This window comes from Salvelinus sp. IW2-2015, unplaced genomic scaffold (genome assembly GCF_002910315.2).
Source record: "Salvelinus sp. IW2-2015 unplaced genomic scaffold, ASM291031v2 Un_scaffold3714, whole genome shotgun sequence".
Classification (NCBI taxonomy): domain Eukaryota; kingdom Metazoa; phylum Chordata; class Actinopteri; order Salmoniformes; family Salmonidae; genus Salvelinus; species Salvelinus sp. IW2-2015.
The window spans coordinates 35,556-53,192 of NW_019944991.1; the positions used below are offsets into that span (position 1 = coordinate 35,556).

General features: G+C 40.0%; 2 protein-coding genes across 2 annotated transcripts in view; both read left to right on the forward strand.

Annotated features, from left to right (window-relative positions):
- The window catches only part of LOC112067778 (NACHT, LRR and PYD domains-containing protein 3), a 57,127-nt gene that overhangs the window by 19,628 nt on the left and 19,862 nt on the right, over positions 1-17,637 (forward strand).
- On the forward strand, positions 6,464-17,217 carry LOC139026003 (NACHT, LRR and PYD domains-containing protein 3-like). Its single transcript, XM_070441294.1, has 5 exons — positions 6,464-6,579; positions 9,942-10,040; positions 12,073-12,177; positions 15,489-15,652; positions 16,535-17,217. The coding sequence occupies exons 1-5, from the start codon at positions 6,545-6,547 to the stop codon at positions 17,194-17,196; spliced, it is 1,065 nt and encodes a 354-aa protein (XP_070297395.1). The 5' UTR covers positions 6,464-6,544; the 3' UTR covers positions 17,197-17,217.

A 17,637-nucleotide genomic window follows, 5' to 3' on the forward strand; every position in this document is an offset into this window, starting at 1 on the left:
CAAGATCCCTCTCTTTCACAACAAATAGCAGCAGTGGAGAGGCAGCAGAGGTCCTCAGGAGGCTTCCAGTGGGAGTGGCGGGGTTGTTTGACCAAGTTGAGGTGCTGATCAGAATTTTGTCTGTGGTGCCAGTGTCTTCATGTGAGGCTGAGAGGAGTTTCAGTGCACTCCGCAGGTTAAAGACTTGGCTACGGGCTAGCATGGGCCAAGAGAGACTGAACGGCGTAGTTGTCTGTAATGTACATAAGACAGGCTGGACAGTCTCAAGAGGAAAAATCTGCCAGCAATTTGTTGGATCCATTGAAACCCGCAAACATATGTTCAGTTCTTTTGTTCAGTAATGTGTATAGCAGTGGTTCTCAACCTTTTTGGGGTACTGAACCCCTGCATATTTTGAGGCAAGGCAGGCAAGGTTTTGAGCGGTCCTCAGGGACCTCCACCCCCTCTTATATATGTAAAGTTACTGGAAACCTTGTGGTACTGAATACGTTCATTACACTTTTTGATTTCACGGACCCCTTTCAATTACACCAGGGACCCCTAGGGGTCCATGGGACCCCTCTTTGAGATCCCCTGGTTATAGTATGATATTTGTTCTTCTGTTTAGTAGTTTTCAGTTTTTAGTACATGACTACACTTACTAATATTTTATTTAATGTTATTTTATTTAAAATGGCATACTTTGTGTGACATACTTGTCCATAGCTGCTGTTTGAAGAGTTGAGACACTGACTGCTTTATAGATCCCAGCATGACAAACAATTATTAGTTGCCTGACTTTGAGCACTTGCACTGGGCCTCCATTGAGTCTCCATGTGTCAAGCAGTACAGAGAAACACCCTCTAGATGACAGCAGAGGCTCTTGGATCCACCCTGTCTAACCATCAGTTTAATGACCTTGTTCTATCAATATGTCCATACCACTTCACAAATGATTTGAGGTCAAGACCAGCAATGTCCCATTGGGCTCAACAAAGCCGAGAGTGAGGTTCTAGAAAGAGGACTGACTTTCATACCAACTCCTAAACAGGTGRACTGCAGGGAGCTCCGGAGGGATCTACACGTCTATCATAGAAGATTGAARTTATAAGATCATTTTGATTGTGAAACAGATTTTCTTCATATACTATTTCCAAACCCCTCACATTGGAAACCTCAGTTGGAGTCAGTGTCAGAAACTATACAGACTCTTACACGTAGGGATGTGGCTTCCTTTTCACAATTCAGAACCAGACCTGTACATCACTTTAACCTTACAAATCAACTAAATCAAGCTCTCAAAACATTGAACAGCAATCAGAATATAGTGATTAAACCAGCAGATAAGGGGGCTCAGATTGTTCAAATGGATAAAGTGCAATATCTTCTTGAAGCAAATTGAAAGTAGGATAATGTTAAACACTATGTTCCATTGCCCCATCTATATCGATATCTCTATATTTTTTGGGACAGATAYYCCAAGGCAGTTTTACTTACTGTCTAAAATACATATCTCCTGAGACGTGGGCGGTTCCCTCCAAGAGTTCCTTTCGGCTGACCAATAGTAAGTGATTGTGTCTCAGAATCTTACTGTGTTGGTGAATATATTGACTTTTATATCAACCCTCTATCCCAGAAACACCCCAGCTATGTTAACAATATTTATGAATTTGTCAACAGGCTGAAGGGTTTCAAGAATCCAGGAAATGCTTTTTTATTCTATATTGATATTCATTCTTTGTACACAAACATTGATACCAAATTATTTATTTTATTTTAAATGTAACCTTTATTTAACTAGGCAAGCCAGTWAAGAACAAATTCTTGTTTACAATGACAGCTTACACCGGCCAAACCTGCACGACACTGGGCCAATTGTGCGCCACCCTATGGTACTCCCAATCACGGCCGGTTGTGATACAGCCTGGAACCGTATCGGGTGTCTGTATTGACACCTCTAGAAATGAGATGCAGTGCCTTAGACCGCTCTGCCACTCGGGAGCTCAAAAATTAGGTCTACAGGCAGTCCCAATGACTTTCAGAGGTATCCTAGAGGGGGTGATTTTGATAGTTTTCCTACTACAACAAGAGGCTAAATGGATCCACCTCTTAGATACTGTGTGGCCAGGTGCCACAAAGAGGGACCTCTGAAAATTACAATTGGCTCAGAACAGGGCAGCATGGCTGGCCCTTACATGTACACGGAGAGCTAAAATTAATATCCATGTCAATCTCTCATGGCTCAAAGTGGAGGAGAGATTGACTTCATCACTGCTTGTTTTTGTAAGAAGTGTTGACATGCTGAATGTACACTCATGGACACTCATGCATACCCCACAAGACATGCCACAAGAGGTCTCTTCACAATACCCAAGTAAAGAACAGACTATTAGAGGCACACAGTACTACATAGAGCCATGACCTCAAGGAACTCTATTCCACATTGGGGAACTGATGCAAGCAGTAGAATCAGATTTAAAAAACAGGTTAAAAAAAACAGGGGGAACTGTGAAGCGACACACACAGGAACAGACACACACACGCACTAGCACACGGACTCTACACACACACTGCATTGTAATATTGTTGTATGGTGGTATTATGCATTTTGTATTGTAGATACAGTATGTAGTGGTGTAATAATGTCATATGATGTACTGTTTTATATATTTTTTTATATGTAATGTAAGTGACAACCGCCATGTCTTTGTGAAACGCAGAGTAGGTGAATGGATGATCTCTGCATGTGTGGTTCCCACCATGAAGCATGGAGGAGGAGGTGTGATGGTGTGGGGGTGCTTTGCTGGTGACACTGTGATTTATTTAGAATTCAAGGCACACATAACCAGCATGGCTACCACAGCATTCTGCAGTGATACGCCATCCCTTCTGGTCTGCGCTTAGTGGGACTATCATTTGTTTTTCAACAGGACAATGACCCAACACACCTCCAGGCTGTGTAAGGGCTATTTGACCAAGAAGGAGAGTGATGGAGTGCTGCATCAGATGACCTGGCCTTCACAATCACCTGTACTCAACCCAATTGAGATGGTTTGGGATGAGTTGGACCGCAGAGTGAAGGAAAAACAGCATATGTGGGAACTCCTTCAAGATTGTTGGAAAAGCATTCCTCGTGAAGCTGGTTGAGAGAATGCCAAGAGTGTGCAAAGCTGTCATCAAGGCAAAGGGTGGCTACTTTGAAGAAAATAAAATATATTTTGATTTGTTAAACACTTTTTGGGTTACTACATGATTCCATATGTGTTATTTCGTAGTTTTGATGACTTCACTATTATTCTACAATGTAGAAAGAACCCTTGAATGAGTAGGTGTGTCCAGTGATGCCAAATAACTTTCAGGGGAWGTTGCTAGAGGCAGATTGATTTGTTGATAAAAGTTGCTAAATGACATTGTGATGTCATTGCGTGATGGCGTCATTACGTAATAACGTAAAACTGTGTCATTGCGTAGAATACACAATAACGTTACTCAAATTTACTGGCCAACTGGGTGACAAATATGATTTGACATTTGTTAGTTTAGATTTGTTTATTTATTATCACATATTTTAATTTGTAAAAGTAATATAAACACAACACATTTCATATGATCAGATAGTTTTATTTTTTAACACAACACATTGAATTATTGAACAATTACACATTACACATTATTGAACAATTACATTTAATTTATTTTATTTTTAACTGCTAAACCTACACATTCTGAACAATTATAGTTTTAAGCAGTGTATTGGTAGTTAGTTAACATGCTACCTAACTGATCAACAATTATAGGTACAAGCTAATAACAAGGTATATATGTTATCTTATTGAACAAGCAACTTAACTCAAATAATGATATGTGCGCTAGGCATCTCTCTCCAGCTCTCTCCAGGTTGTTGTGCTGCTTGGCTGGTTAGCTGCTCAATGGTTTCCTCCAGATATTGCCACTGTTCTCGCTCACACTGCAGTGCTCACTGCCACTATCAGCTGTGTGTCTCCGCCAGTTCCAAAAAGTCCACTCCTTGCTTACGTACTGTAAATATGATGAATCATAGATTGGCAAGGAAATCATCTTCACTGTCCAACTGCATTAACACAGAACTGGAACCAGCAGAAGAGGATGGAGTGGCCTTAAAGCTGTATGCTGCTGTGGTGGCAAACTGCAGTATTTCACTTGGTAGTTTATGCTGGTAACAGGTATCACCAGCCAGCTTCAGTCCATACCGCACCAGGAGTATGGAGTTGAGAGTTCAGTGACATTCTGTTTCTTAACTTTGACTTGACCACACTCATTTGGCTGAACAACCGTTCAACCTCCTCATTTGAGTTTGGCAAGGAGAGGGCAGCGAGTGCAGCTTTGCACAGTTCTTCAAATGGATTTGACCCAGAAGAGTCTGTTTAGTTATTCACTTCACTCCAAAACAGATGGCTAGCTAAACAGATGGCTAGCTAAACAGATGGCTAGCTAAACAGATGGCTAGCTAAACAGATGGCTAGCTGCTAGCTGTTTCTCCATTGGGAAACAATTTTATCAATTGTTTGGGGCTGGTATCCCAGAAGCTCAGCTACTTTAATAATTTAAGTGGTGCCTTTGTTGTGCTTTAGTGTTTCCTTAACACTGAACAGGGCCATGTGTCGCAAGGCTTGTAGGTTGTCTGGGAGCCTTGCTTGCAGCTCCTTGCTTAAAGCAACAATGTAGTTGATGCACTGTCTCCAAATGACCTTTTTGTCCACTGAGTTGRTACACCGTGCTCTCGAAAAGGTACTCAAGGTATGGTGATGGACTGAGAAGTCCATCAATGGCATCCTTCAGGACATCAATTTTTGCCGTAGGGTTAACTACTCTGCTGCAAATCAATGTTAAGAGGTGTACCAGATTGTCCAAAAGCTTGACAGGATCTGTTTGCTCTCCCTCAAATGACTTCACTGCATTCTTCAAGTTCTGTTAAATTGGTTATTGAGCCTTTCTGGACAACAATTTTCAAGTGTTGCCATAGATTTTCAAGTAGATTTAAGTCAAAACTGTAACTTGCCACTGACGAACATTCCAATGTTTTAGGTTATTGTCCTGCTGAAAGGTGAATTCATTTCTGGTTGAAAGAAGACTGAACCAGGTTTTCATTTAGGATTTTGCCTGTGCTTAGCTCCATAGATTTCTTTTTTATCCTGAAAAACTCCCCAGTCCTTAACGATTACAAGCATACCCATAACATGATGCAGCCACCACTATGCTTGAAAATATGGAGAGCGGTAATCAGAAATGTGTTGTATTAGATTTGCCCCAAACATAACACTTTGTATTCAGGACGAAGTTAATTGTTTTGCCACATTTTGTGCAGTATTACTTTAGTGACTTTTTGCAAACAGGATGCATGTTTTGGAATATTTATTTTCTGTTCAGGCTTMCATCTTTTTGCTGTCAAATAGGTTAGTATTGTGGCGTAACAACGTGGTTGATTCATCCTCTGTTTTCTCCTATCACAGCCGCTAAACTCTGTAACTCTTTTAAAGTTGCAACTGACCTCATGTTGGAATCCCTGAGCAGTTTTCTTCCTCTCCGGCAACTGAGTTAGGAAGGACGCCTGTATCTTTGTATTGACTGGTTGTATTGATACACCATCCAAAGTGTAATTAGTAACTTCACCACGCTCAAAGGGATATTCTACAGTATGTCTGCTTTWAAAAAATATTTTTACCCATCTGCCAATAGGTGGCCTTTGTGAAGCGTTGGAAAACTTACCTGGTCTTTACGGTTGAATCTGTGTTTAAAATTCACTGCTCGACTGAGGGMCCTTACAGATAATTGTATGTGTGGGGTACAGAGATGAGGTAGTAATTCAAAAATCATGTTAAACACTTGCACACAAAGTCCATGCAACTTATGTGACTTGTTAAGCAATATMATTTTTTACTCCTGTGCTTATTTAGGCTTGCCATAACAAAGGGGTTGAATACTAATTGACCCAAGACATTTCAGATTTTTCATTTCATTTTTAATCATTCCACTTTGACATTATTATCGGAAGACTCGTGAGGTTTTGTCTCTGGGTTTAGAAAGTCTGTGGTTATATGATTTCCTGACAGTGATGCCAACTTAGAAATTTTGTTTCTAGATTTAGCATGTTAACTAACTACCAATACACTGCTTAAAACTATAATTGTTCAGAATGTGTAGGTTTAGTAGTTAAAAATCAAATAAATAAAATGTAATTGTTCAATAATGTGTCATGTGTAATTGTTCAATAATACAATGTGTTGTGTTAAAAAATAAAACTATCTGATCATATGAAATGTGTTGTGTTTATATTACTTTTACAAATAAAAATATGTGATAATAAATAAACAAATCTAAACTAACAAATGTCAAATCATATTTGTCGCCCAGATGGCCAGTCAATTTGAGGCAACTTTTAGCAACAAATCAATCTGCCTCTAGCAACTTCCMCTGAAAATTAGTTGGCAACACTGTTTCCTGATATGAAATTGAAAGTCAATTTGGAGCCTAACGCATCTACAAAATGGCTGTTGAAACTGTGGCGCACATTTCTCGGCAACATTAGATGTCTGATAAATGTATTGAAAGAAGCAGACTCTGGTAAGTCTAGAGGCTACCTAAAAACTAGTATAAATTTAGGTCGTCGTCAGACATTCAATAGTCAAGAGTAGGTTTGAGCTATGATCACTTATCACGTGTGTAGTGTTGGTGGAGCGCGAGGGAGCAATTTTCTTTACATTTGAGAATACACGAAAAAATAAATCGTATAAATTCTAAATAAATGATATTTAATTACCACAAAAATTCCATGAAAAACGATAGCATGACAAACCAAATAAATATGTTGCAGCCTAGAGGTAGGTAAATGGTTGTCTCTTCCTTGTCTTTTCTCTCACGTTGGCGAGAATGATAAAGAACTGTAGGCTACGTGTGTGCATTGCATAGGCCCGTTGGAGGCTTGACAACTTTGGCCAATTGCAGTAAAAAAAAAAAAACTAAAATCACCGTGTTTGCCTTGATGTTTATAAAACTTCACCKTCCCCCTCTTGTGCAGTGGAACCCATAACGATATGTGACCACTTGGTTATAGTGACGCTGTTCTGCCGAGGACACCCATACCAGGGTGGCCACCGCAAAGCCCAAGAGGGTCACTCTGACATCTGTCGACTTGAAGTATCTGCACTCCAGGTGAGATTTCACCTCTGGGGCAGATGTGGCCTTCTGCTCTCCAGGTGTAGACCCGGGTGGCCCGTTTCAAGATATTTTTTGGACATTGAGCCTGACCCTCTGGAAGTTGCTGTAGCCCTGCTTGGGATATTTAGCTTAAATTGGCTATTGTTTGAGATGGAGGGCCGGTTCTACCTTGGTATGTCAGCGTGGGAAATTGGAAATGTGAATTGGGGCAAGTTGGAAGTAATAATGCATTTAGGTTATAGTTTATTGAGATGCGTGAATGCACCACACCAAAAGCTTGATTGTAATGGCTGTTTTAAAACGAATTTCCTGCAATTCTACGTAATGACTTATGTTCACTACTTGGTCAATTGATTTAATGATTTAAATCTATGTAAATGTATTATATGAATAGATGGTTTTATTATCTGTTTTATTTTATTCTGCAATAAGGAATATTGTAAACATGTGCACAAGCTAATCAAATCAAAGTTTATTTAGCGCAGTACTTTTAGATCCACGAATGGCGATCCAATCATTTAAAATAACATTCATCAAGATCGATTGCCTATGCCTAATAGTCCTACTCATTATTATTATTATTATTATTACTACAAATAGAAGATTATCACTACTCACAATGGTGCTCGTTTAGTCAAGTTAGATCAAAGCTGAATCAATGTCTTGCAAGATCACATAGCGATTCATTTGTATTTTACGTAACATAACCGACTATAATAATATAGTAGGTCTATAACGTCGCGGATACAACACAAACGCCTAATTTCTATTAAGATTTTAGGATGGTTAGCTGAAGCTGAATAATACTCTCATGCGCCAAAACTCAACAGAGCCACTAGCCAGGATATATGCTTTGATTAAAACAAAATACAAAGACTTATACTTTGTGAACCCAATCTGCTCTAATTATCTCTCGAAACAGTAATTCAACAAGATCGAAATGGATAGGCTATTCCATTGTAACTGAGAACAATCAAATAATTGTTATTCAGATGCAATTTCACCAGCAAAACGTGAAGAATTATCATTCATGATTGACAGTGATGATGGCCTATTTTGAAATGACTTATGCCTGACTTGGTGTTTGAGGGTATTACAAATATAAAAGCATTTTTTTACATTCTCTTGCGGGCATAGGCAGACGTGCAATTGTAGGATGTATTTTATGCATATTCTGTAACAGCACTCTCAAATCCTGTTCCTGGAGAGCTACCCTTCTGTAGGTTTTCATTCCAACTCAAAACTAGCGCACTTGATTTAAATAATTAGTTTATAAGATGAATTAGGTTAGTTACATTTGGGGTTGGAGCAGTGGCGGTTCTAGCTTGTATGGCTCCCTCGGGCTTCCAGTGGGGAGACCTGAGGTCAACCTACCCCCGTCCCCCTTCCCATCTCATACTGCTGAGTGGGAGACCTTCCCAGGCAGTAGCCTGCCTAGCTCCCAAACTAGAATCAGGGCGCCCACTCCGACAAGGTCAATTGACCCACAGTCCCACACGGTGACATGATATCATTGACGTGACGTGCAAATGAGCGAAAGAAAACCTATCACGCAAATGTCACCATTCCGAATATTTATTATTATTATTATATATTTTGTTGTTGGTGCGGACGCCCCGTGCTGCCCCCATCAAGATACCGCTCTGGGCGGCTGTCCATGTCGCCTATACCTAAATCCGCCACTGGGTTGGTGTGAGACCCTACAGGAGGGTAGCTCCAGGAACGGGGTTGGTGTGAGACCCTACAGGAGGGTAGCTCCAGGAACGGGGTTGGTGTGAGACCCTATCAGGAGGGTAGCTCCAGGAATGGAGTTGGTGTGAGACCCTACAGGAGGGTAGCTCCAGGAACGGGTTGGTGTGAAACCCTACAGGAGGGTAGCTTCCAGGGAACGGGGTTGGTGTGAGACCCTACAGGAGGGTAGCTCCAGGAATGGAGTTGGTGTGAGACCCTACAGGAGGGTAGCTCCAGGAACAGGGTTGGTGTGAGACCCTACAGGAGGGTAGCTCCAGGAACAGGGTTGGAGAGCCCTGTAATGATACGCTATTCAATAGGCTTCATCTGTCCTGACAAACTTTGATTGAGGAAATTATAACGTCATTTACATATTTGTTGCTCTCCCTCATCTAAAAAGAAATACACAACTGCTTATCATGCATACCGACCTGATGGCCTCCGTTGGAAATGTTTTGAACAATATCAGGCCTAGGCTACATTCTCTGTCCTAGTACTGTTATGCCTATAATGTTATGTGAACTGATCTGAACAGGTTGGTCATCTATGATATGTAGCTATAATCGAGGTATAGACTTCCATCTGCATATCACTAACAAACCGCTATTATACATCATAACCTAGCCTACTTTACATAATATAAAATCTCTTTCTGAATGGATCAATCATGCCCATTTTAGCCCTTCTGTTTACATTATCAGATACGTTTAGAAAAGAACCGATTGAAAGACAATAAATAGCCTACTTTTAATGAATAACAATAAGTGTGAGACATGGCCTTGTGTTTCCCCACTGTCTATAACGACCTTAACAAACAGTGACTTATTATTATTATTATTGTTATTGACTGGTACCAAGGAGAAGAGATGTCACAACTACATGTTCATGTGATTGCATTAAATCACCTGACTGTTTCGATATGTCTGTTAGTAAATGTTGTATTTCTCAAAGATATAATGAATGAAAGAGAACAATTGACATTCAAGAATTAGTTGTCACTGTGTTAACCACAACCAACATGTTGGATTTCTGTTTAGGGGTCAGTGCTCTAAAATGAGTCTCTCTGTGGAGAAAGAGGAGGGGGGCCCTGCCTCTAAAATGCATCTCTCTGGGGAACATGACACCAAAGCTAAGAGGTGAGATGACAATGTATTCATTATTAATTGTTTATTTCCAAAATGCTATATCCCCCCAAAAAATCCATCAGAAATGATTGCGTATTTATACCTTCAATATTACTGTTCGCAGATGTTTAATTAATAGATTTGAAATATGTATATATATATATGTATATGTTTTTTTTCCTAAACGCTATGTATCCATATATTTATATATATCGGAAAATATTCAGACCCCCTTTACTTTTTTCAAATTTTGTTACGTTACAGCCTTATTCTAAAATTGATTAAATAGTTTTTGTTCCTCATAAATCCAYACACAATACCCCATAATGACAAATAAAAACAGGTTTTTAGAAATTTTTGCAAATGTAAATGATATATWAAAATKTAAAAAAAGAAATATAATTTACATAAGTATTCAGACCCTTTACTCAGTACTTTGTTTGGCAGCGATTACAGCCTCGAGTCTACTTGGGTATGATGCTTTTGGGAGTTTCTCCAATATTTCTCTGCAGATCCTTTCAAGCTCTGTCAGGTTGGAGGGGGAGTGTCGCTGCACAGCTTTTTTCAGGTCTACAGAGATATTCGATCTGGTTCAAGTCCGGGCTCTGGCTGGGCCTCTCAAGGACATTCAGAGACTTGTCCCAAAGCCACTCCTGTGTTGTCTTGGCTGTGTGCTTAGGGTTGTTGTCTTGTTGGAAGGTGAACCTTCGCCGCAGTCTGACGTCCTGAGCGCTCTGGAGCAGGTTTTCATCAAGGATCTCTCTGTACTTTACTCTGTTCATCTTTCCCTCTATCCTGACTAGTCTCCCAGTCCCTGCCGCTGAAAAACATGCTGCCACCACCATGCTTCCCGCCACTGTGTTCTTGGTGACCTTGAGTGCTGCAGACATTTTTTGGTACCCTTCCCAGATCTGTGCCTCGGCACAATCCTGTCTCTGAGCTCTACGGACAATTCCTTCGACCTCATGGCTTGGTTTTTGCTCTGAAATGCACTGTCAACTGTGGGACCTTATATAGACAGGTGTGTTCCTTTCCAAATCATGTCCAATCCATTGAATTTACCACAGGTGGACTCCAATCAAGCTGTAGAAACATCTCAAGGATGACCAATGGAAACAGGATGTAACTGAGCTCAATTTCAAGTCTCATGGCAAGGGGTGAATACTTATGTAAATAAGGTATTTCTGTTTTTTATTGTTAATACATGTGCAAACATTTCTAAAAAACTGTTTTTGCTTAGTCATTATGGGTTACAGCTTCTACCCCCAAGCCATAAGACTCATGAACAGCTAATCAAATGGCTACCCAGACTATTTGCATTGCCCCCCCCCCCTTCAACGTTGCTACTTTCTGTTATTATCTATGCATAGCCACTTTAATAACTCTACCTACATGTACATAATTACCTCAATACCTCGACACTGGTACCCCCTGTATATTGCCACCCTATTGTTATTTACTGCTGCTCTTTAATTATTTGTTATTCTTATCGCTTACTTTTTTGTAGGTATTTTCTTAAAACTGCATTGTTGGTTAAGGGCTTGTAAGTAAGCATTTCACTGTAAGGTGTACTACACCTGTTGTATTCGGAGCATATGACAAGTAAAATTTGATTTGATTTTGTGTAGATTGATGAGGAAAAATATTTTATCTAATCAATTTTAGTATAAGGCTGTAACGTAACAAAATGCGAAAAAAGTAAAGGAGTCTGAAGACTTCCCGAATGCATTGTATGTGGTTGTCTCACCTAGATATCTTAAGATAAATGCACTTTGTCTTAATTTGACCCAGTTAATTTGACCCAGTTTCTCACGGACGGAAAATGCTCAAATCCATTTAATCCATTTTAGAATAAGGCTGTAACGTAACAAAATGTGGAAAACGTCAAGGCGTCATTGATCAACCCCATGCCATGATTAGACAGTGGAGAAAAAAAAMCATTTCCTTCATAATTTCTTTAAACAGTAAAAGCTTCTCATGTTTCCCCATCTGAGTTCAGAGTAAATGAGAGACTGTAGTAATGTTTGTCTCTGTTGTGTTGAAGCCCAATCAAGCAGGAGAGAACAGACAGCTGTGTGTCCATGAACAGTGACCGGTCTATGGGACTACCTATAGACTTCAAAAAGGGATATTTTTCTACTGAAAAAAGGTAACGAGCTCATGGGTCATGGTCAGTGAGTTAAACAGCACTGTCTCTAGTCATTTCTCCTCTCCCATTTTCCCATACATTTTTGTTGCTTTCATTATCCATAGGCTTGTCCTTTTTATCAATTTTCATAGTCCTAACACCATATTGTTCCCACTTTAAATCACGTGTAGCTTATAATGCCTTCATAATGCCTTCATAATGCCTTCTTCATAAGCACTACATGAATATGTTACACAGCATCTATAACCGTATGTCATTCTTTATAAAGGGTTCATAAATGTGGCATAACTGTGTGACATAACCACCAATGTCAAATGTGACATAACCACAATGAAATACAATGAAAACAGGTCCATACTGGACTAACAACAGCATGACTGCTTGGTTATAAAAAGGGGAGGGGTCAGAAAGAGAGGGAAAGGGAGAGACAGAGAGATTCAAACTATCGTTGTTACATTTGGAAACTACGCTCATGGAAATAAGAATACTTAGCACCCTAACCACCGCTCATTCGGATAAGAAATGCAACGTATATATTTACGCGTAGCTGTCCTTGATCGTCGTCTCTCTGTTGAACCACTTTCTCAAAAAGGGTTTGAGTGTCCAMTCCCACTTCGGTGTGAGACTCGGCTTGTCTTCGAGTACTTCAGATGTACCAACGGTTGTCTGAGAGGGATTGTCCTTCCCACCTTGTGTCTATAGTCAAATGTTCTAGACTTCTTTACATGCCAGCTGCAGACTGGTAATGCTACGGTCTAGTGAGTTTCTTCTTGTGTAGAGATTGAGCGTTTCAGAGTTTATCACCATTTCAAACGTGTGGACTAACGTCTCACGTTTCCTGGTCTGTAGAGGTTCAACCATTTGTAACATTGAGCTTGCACTTCACGTCAGCTGGTCCGATGTAAATTTTGTTACGAAGGATTTTATACTATGGTAAAAAGGGGGCGTTCCATCACGCCGACACAATGTCTGTGCTGACTTGGGCATGGTTACTGACTGGGCAAAAGTTTATATAAAAACAATTATCTCATTAGAAGGCTAAAATCACATTGCTATCTTCACAAAAGTACAAAAGTACTTAATCATATATTTTATACAACATTTAGATGTAAACTTGACAGGTAGACTGCTTACCCGTTCAGAGTTAGTTATTTCGTTTCAATGACGTCACAAAATAATAAACAATATCACATGATYATTCTTTAGCTCCCCACTGAACATTACGAACATTCAGAAGTCAGGAAAAATGTTCCAATGTTTACCTTTTTTTWAAATAAATAAAAGGTTTTGGCGGAAAGAGTCTCTCTCTACACACAGCATATTCCTTTCCCAATACTGCAGGCAAGAAAGACCTTTTTGCGGCACACAATTTATGACCGTGTGTTAAGGTGTCAAAACCGGCTATCTGTCAGCTATTGTCCAAGCTGATCTGGCACCTTTGATCCTCACCAAGGAGAGAGTCATGACACTGTTGAGCGTAAAAAACCCAGCAGCGTTGCAGTTGTTGACACAAACCAGTGTACCTGGCACCTACTACCATACCCCGTTCAAAGGCACTTAAGTCTTTTGTCTTTCCCATTCACCCTCTGAATGGCACACATACACAATCCATTTCTCAATTGTATCAAGGCTTAAAAATCTGTTAACCTGTCTCCGTTCCCTTCATCTCCACTGATTGAAGTGGATTTAACAAGTGACCTCAATATGGGATCATACCTTTCACCTGGATTTACCTGGTAAGTCTATGTCATGGAAAGAGTTCTTAATGTTTTGTATGGTCAGTGTATGTGCTGTGTGTGCAATAGCCTGGGGAAGACATTACACCAAGAAACACTTACCTTGATGAAAGCCTCCAACCTAAAAAAAAAAAAAACGAAGGTGTCTTTCTTCTGGAACCAAGTCACATGTTCCTCAGTACACAAACATGCACACAACAAAAACGAGCCAACCCGTGCAGTACTGGGTCCAGTCAGGTCTTTGACACGTTCACCCACTCCCCCGCTGAAAGATCAGCCACAAAATGTTAGCACCATTGTAACAGGTTGTAATCAAGCCATAGTCTCCATGGGAACAGAAGAGTAATACCTGGTGTGGTAGTCTCGAGGTGRCAGGTAGCCTAGTGGTTACAGCGTTGGTTGCTGAATCAAATCCCAGAGCTGACAAGGTAAAAACCTGTCGTTCTGCCCCTGAGCAAGGCAGTTAACCCACTGTTCCCCGGGTGCCGAAGACGTGGATGTCGATTAGGCAGTCCCCGGCACCTCTCTGATTCAGAGGGKTTGGGTTAAATGCGGAAGACACATTTCAGTTGAAAGCATTCAGTTGTGCAACTGACTAGGTATCCCCTTTCCCAGGTTGGAATACTCTAAATCATCTTGGCTCTGACACAGACACATCCACAAACAGACACAAATGCAAGCTTTGCAGGTCCATCAACCCATTTCGATACCTCTCACACCCTACTGTAACCTGTGGATCATCAGAGAACCGTCATAAATCAGCAGAACATTAATAACATGCTTATTGGCACTTTATGTAGTGTCCTGTAATACTTTGTTTGTAGTGAGACACCTTTAATCATTCATAACATATTCATAAATGCTTTATCATATGATGCTGTACTTACTATAAAGTCAGACACATTTGGTCATTCATAACACATACCTAAAGGCTTAATGATGTAAACACGAATGTAATAACCCTTTGGGAAATTCACTAACAACTAAAATAAATAAACATTAAAGATATGTTTAAACCATACATTTCCTTTTATTTGTACTTTTTTTTTAACAATACACATTAAGTTTTAAAAAGTCCAGCAATGTGCTGAACGTTACACAGGGCTTTGAATAGTGTAGCTTGTTCCTGAGCTGGCGGACATACTGCAATGGTTCTTGCCTCCCTTCCTGCTGGAGGTACTGCATGTTAGTTCCAACCTTAAAGTGATCGCGGGAATAGAACTCACTATCCTGATTTATAAAGCCTTTATTAAGCGATGCTTATGCCACCTTTTATGAAACACGTGTTTATATCATATTTGACATAGTGGGTTATGTCACATTTGACATTGGTGGTTATGTCACACAGTTATGCCATGAACACTTTATAGAGCATGACATACGGTTATAGATGATTTGTGACACATTTATGTAGTGTTTATGAAGGCCTTATAACCTGCACGGCATGTAAAGTGGATCCAAAATATTAAACAAACATAACATTCCCTCCCTGAGTGTGTTTGTGTGTCTGTGTGTGTGTTTGTTTGTGAGTGTGTGTGCTGGATGAGGAGATGTAATCTCATGTTTTGACCACAGAAACCAACGAGAGAGATCTTTTGTGAAGAACGAGATGAAGATGTTCAAGAGGATTCTTAGTCCAGAACTCCCASAAGGCTTTGAGAGTCAGAAGCAGGATGAGGAAGTGGTGGACGCTGAAGATGAGAAGCAGGAGAGCAGTGCCAGAGACGCACTGTATAAAAGTAAGAGCTGTCTGCCTCATGTTGAATGCTGTTTTATAACAAACATTTAAAAGTTGTAGCTAAAGTACAGCTAAAGTAGCTGTGTAACTCAATTATATTGTAGCATCATAACCACAACACCTAGTGACCTCATCAAGTAGCCCCCGACCTCTAGGGGCCCCCAAAACATATCAAATGATACATAGAACATCAAMTATGATAGCAAAATGTGTAGAATTGCAGGAAACTAGATATAAAGATACAAAAAAAAATCTCAGCCGAAATTGAGTTGGGGTATGGATATACTAGATCAAGATGATGTTACAATTGATTTTAACATTATCCATTAGCCTTTACATATGTTTATATTGGTGATTTTGTTATTTCAGGGGAATTTGGCTATGTATAGACCCATAAACTAAATTAGTGTAATAATTTAAAAAATATTTGTTTAGTGTCTCTTTCACTAGGGTAGACCTGGTTTATGAGAGCATTGGGACATAGCCACAGGTGTAGACCTGGTTCGTATGGGTCTTTGGGCTGAGATATGCAGTTGTAGATCTAGTTTATATTAGTATTGGGAACAAATGGGTTAACACAACACCTAGTGACCTCGTCAAGTAACAGCATGGATGTGTTGTGTTGATTAATTTAKACAGAGGGAAGAGAAAAGAGACAAAGGAGAGAGAGAGAGGAGAGACAACATTAATAATACCAGCAATAATTATATAATCAGTTAAACCAGGGAGTACTGCATTATGAAAACATTTACACATTTATACAGGAGGTTAAGATAATTAATTATTATGATTTTACAACTTCATAACACAGTCCTACAATAATGTAGGCATTAAAACAGACCTAATATTAATATCCTCTGTGTTGTGTTATTTCTTCATTCAGATGAGCTTGCTGTGATTTGCCAACGTGAACTCAAGTCTAATCTAAAGAAGAAGTTTCAATGTGTATTTGAGGGGATCGCTAAACAAGGAAACCCAACACTTCTCAATAAGATCTACACAGAGCCCTACATGACAGAGGGTGGAACAGGAGAGGTCAATAATGAACATGAGCTGAGACAGATTGAGACAACAACCAGGAAACAAGCAAGACCAGAGACTGCAATCAAATGTAACGACATCTTCAAACCCTTAACTGGACAAGACAAACTTATCAGAACTGTGCTGACAAAGGGAGTTGCTGGCATTGGAAAAACTGTCTCTGTGCAGAAGTTCATTCTGGACTGGGCAGAAGGAAAAGAAAATCAGGATGTCCAATTTGTATTTTCATTCCCTTTTCGGGAGCTGAATTTGATGAAAGGGGAAAAACACACTTTGATTGAACTTCTCAATCACTTCTCAATGGAAACCAAAGAATCAAGAATCTCCAACTACAACAAGTACAAAGTTCTGTTCATCTTCGATGGTCTGGATGAGTGCCGACTGCCCCTAGACTTCAAAAAGAACAAGATCTGTTGTGACGTCACAAAGTCAACCTCAGTGGATGTTCTGCTGACAAATCTCATCAAGGGAAATCTGACTTTCCCTCTGCTCTCCTCTGGATAACTACCCGACCTGCAGCAGCCAATAAGATCCCTTCAGGTGTGTGACCAGGTGACAGAGGTACGAGGGTTCAATGACCCACAAGAAGGAAGAATACTTCAGAAAAAGATTCAGTGATGATTGAGGACCTGGCCAGCAGAATTCATCTCACACATAAAGGCATTCAAGGAGCCTCCACATCATGTGCCACATTCCAGTCTTCTGTTGGATTTCTGCAACAGTCCCTTGAACACATGCTGAACATAAGAGAAGAAGAGATGCCCAAGACTCTGACTGAGATGTACACACACCTTCTGGAGTTTCATTACAAACAGAAGAATGAAAAGTATCTTGGGAAAGAAGAGACAGGTCCACACTGGAATAAAGAGAGCATTCTGTCACTGGGAAAACTGGCTTTTCAACAGCTTGTCAAGGGCAATCAGATTTTTCTATCAAGAAAGACCT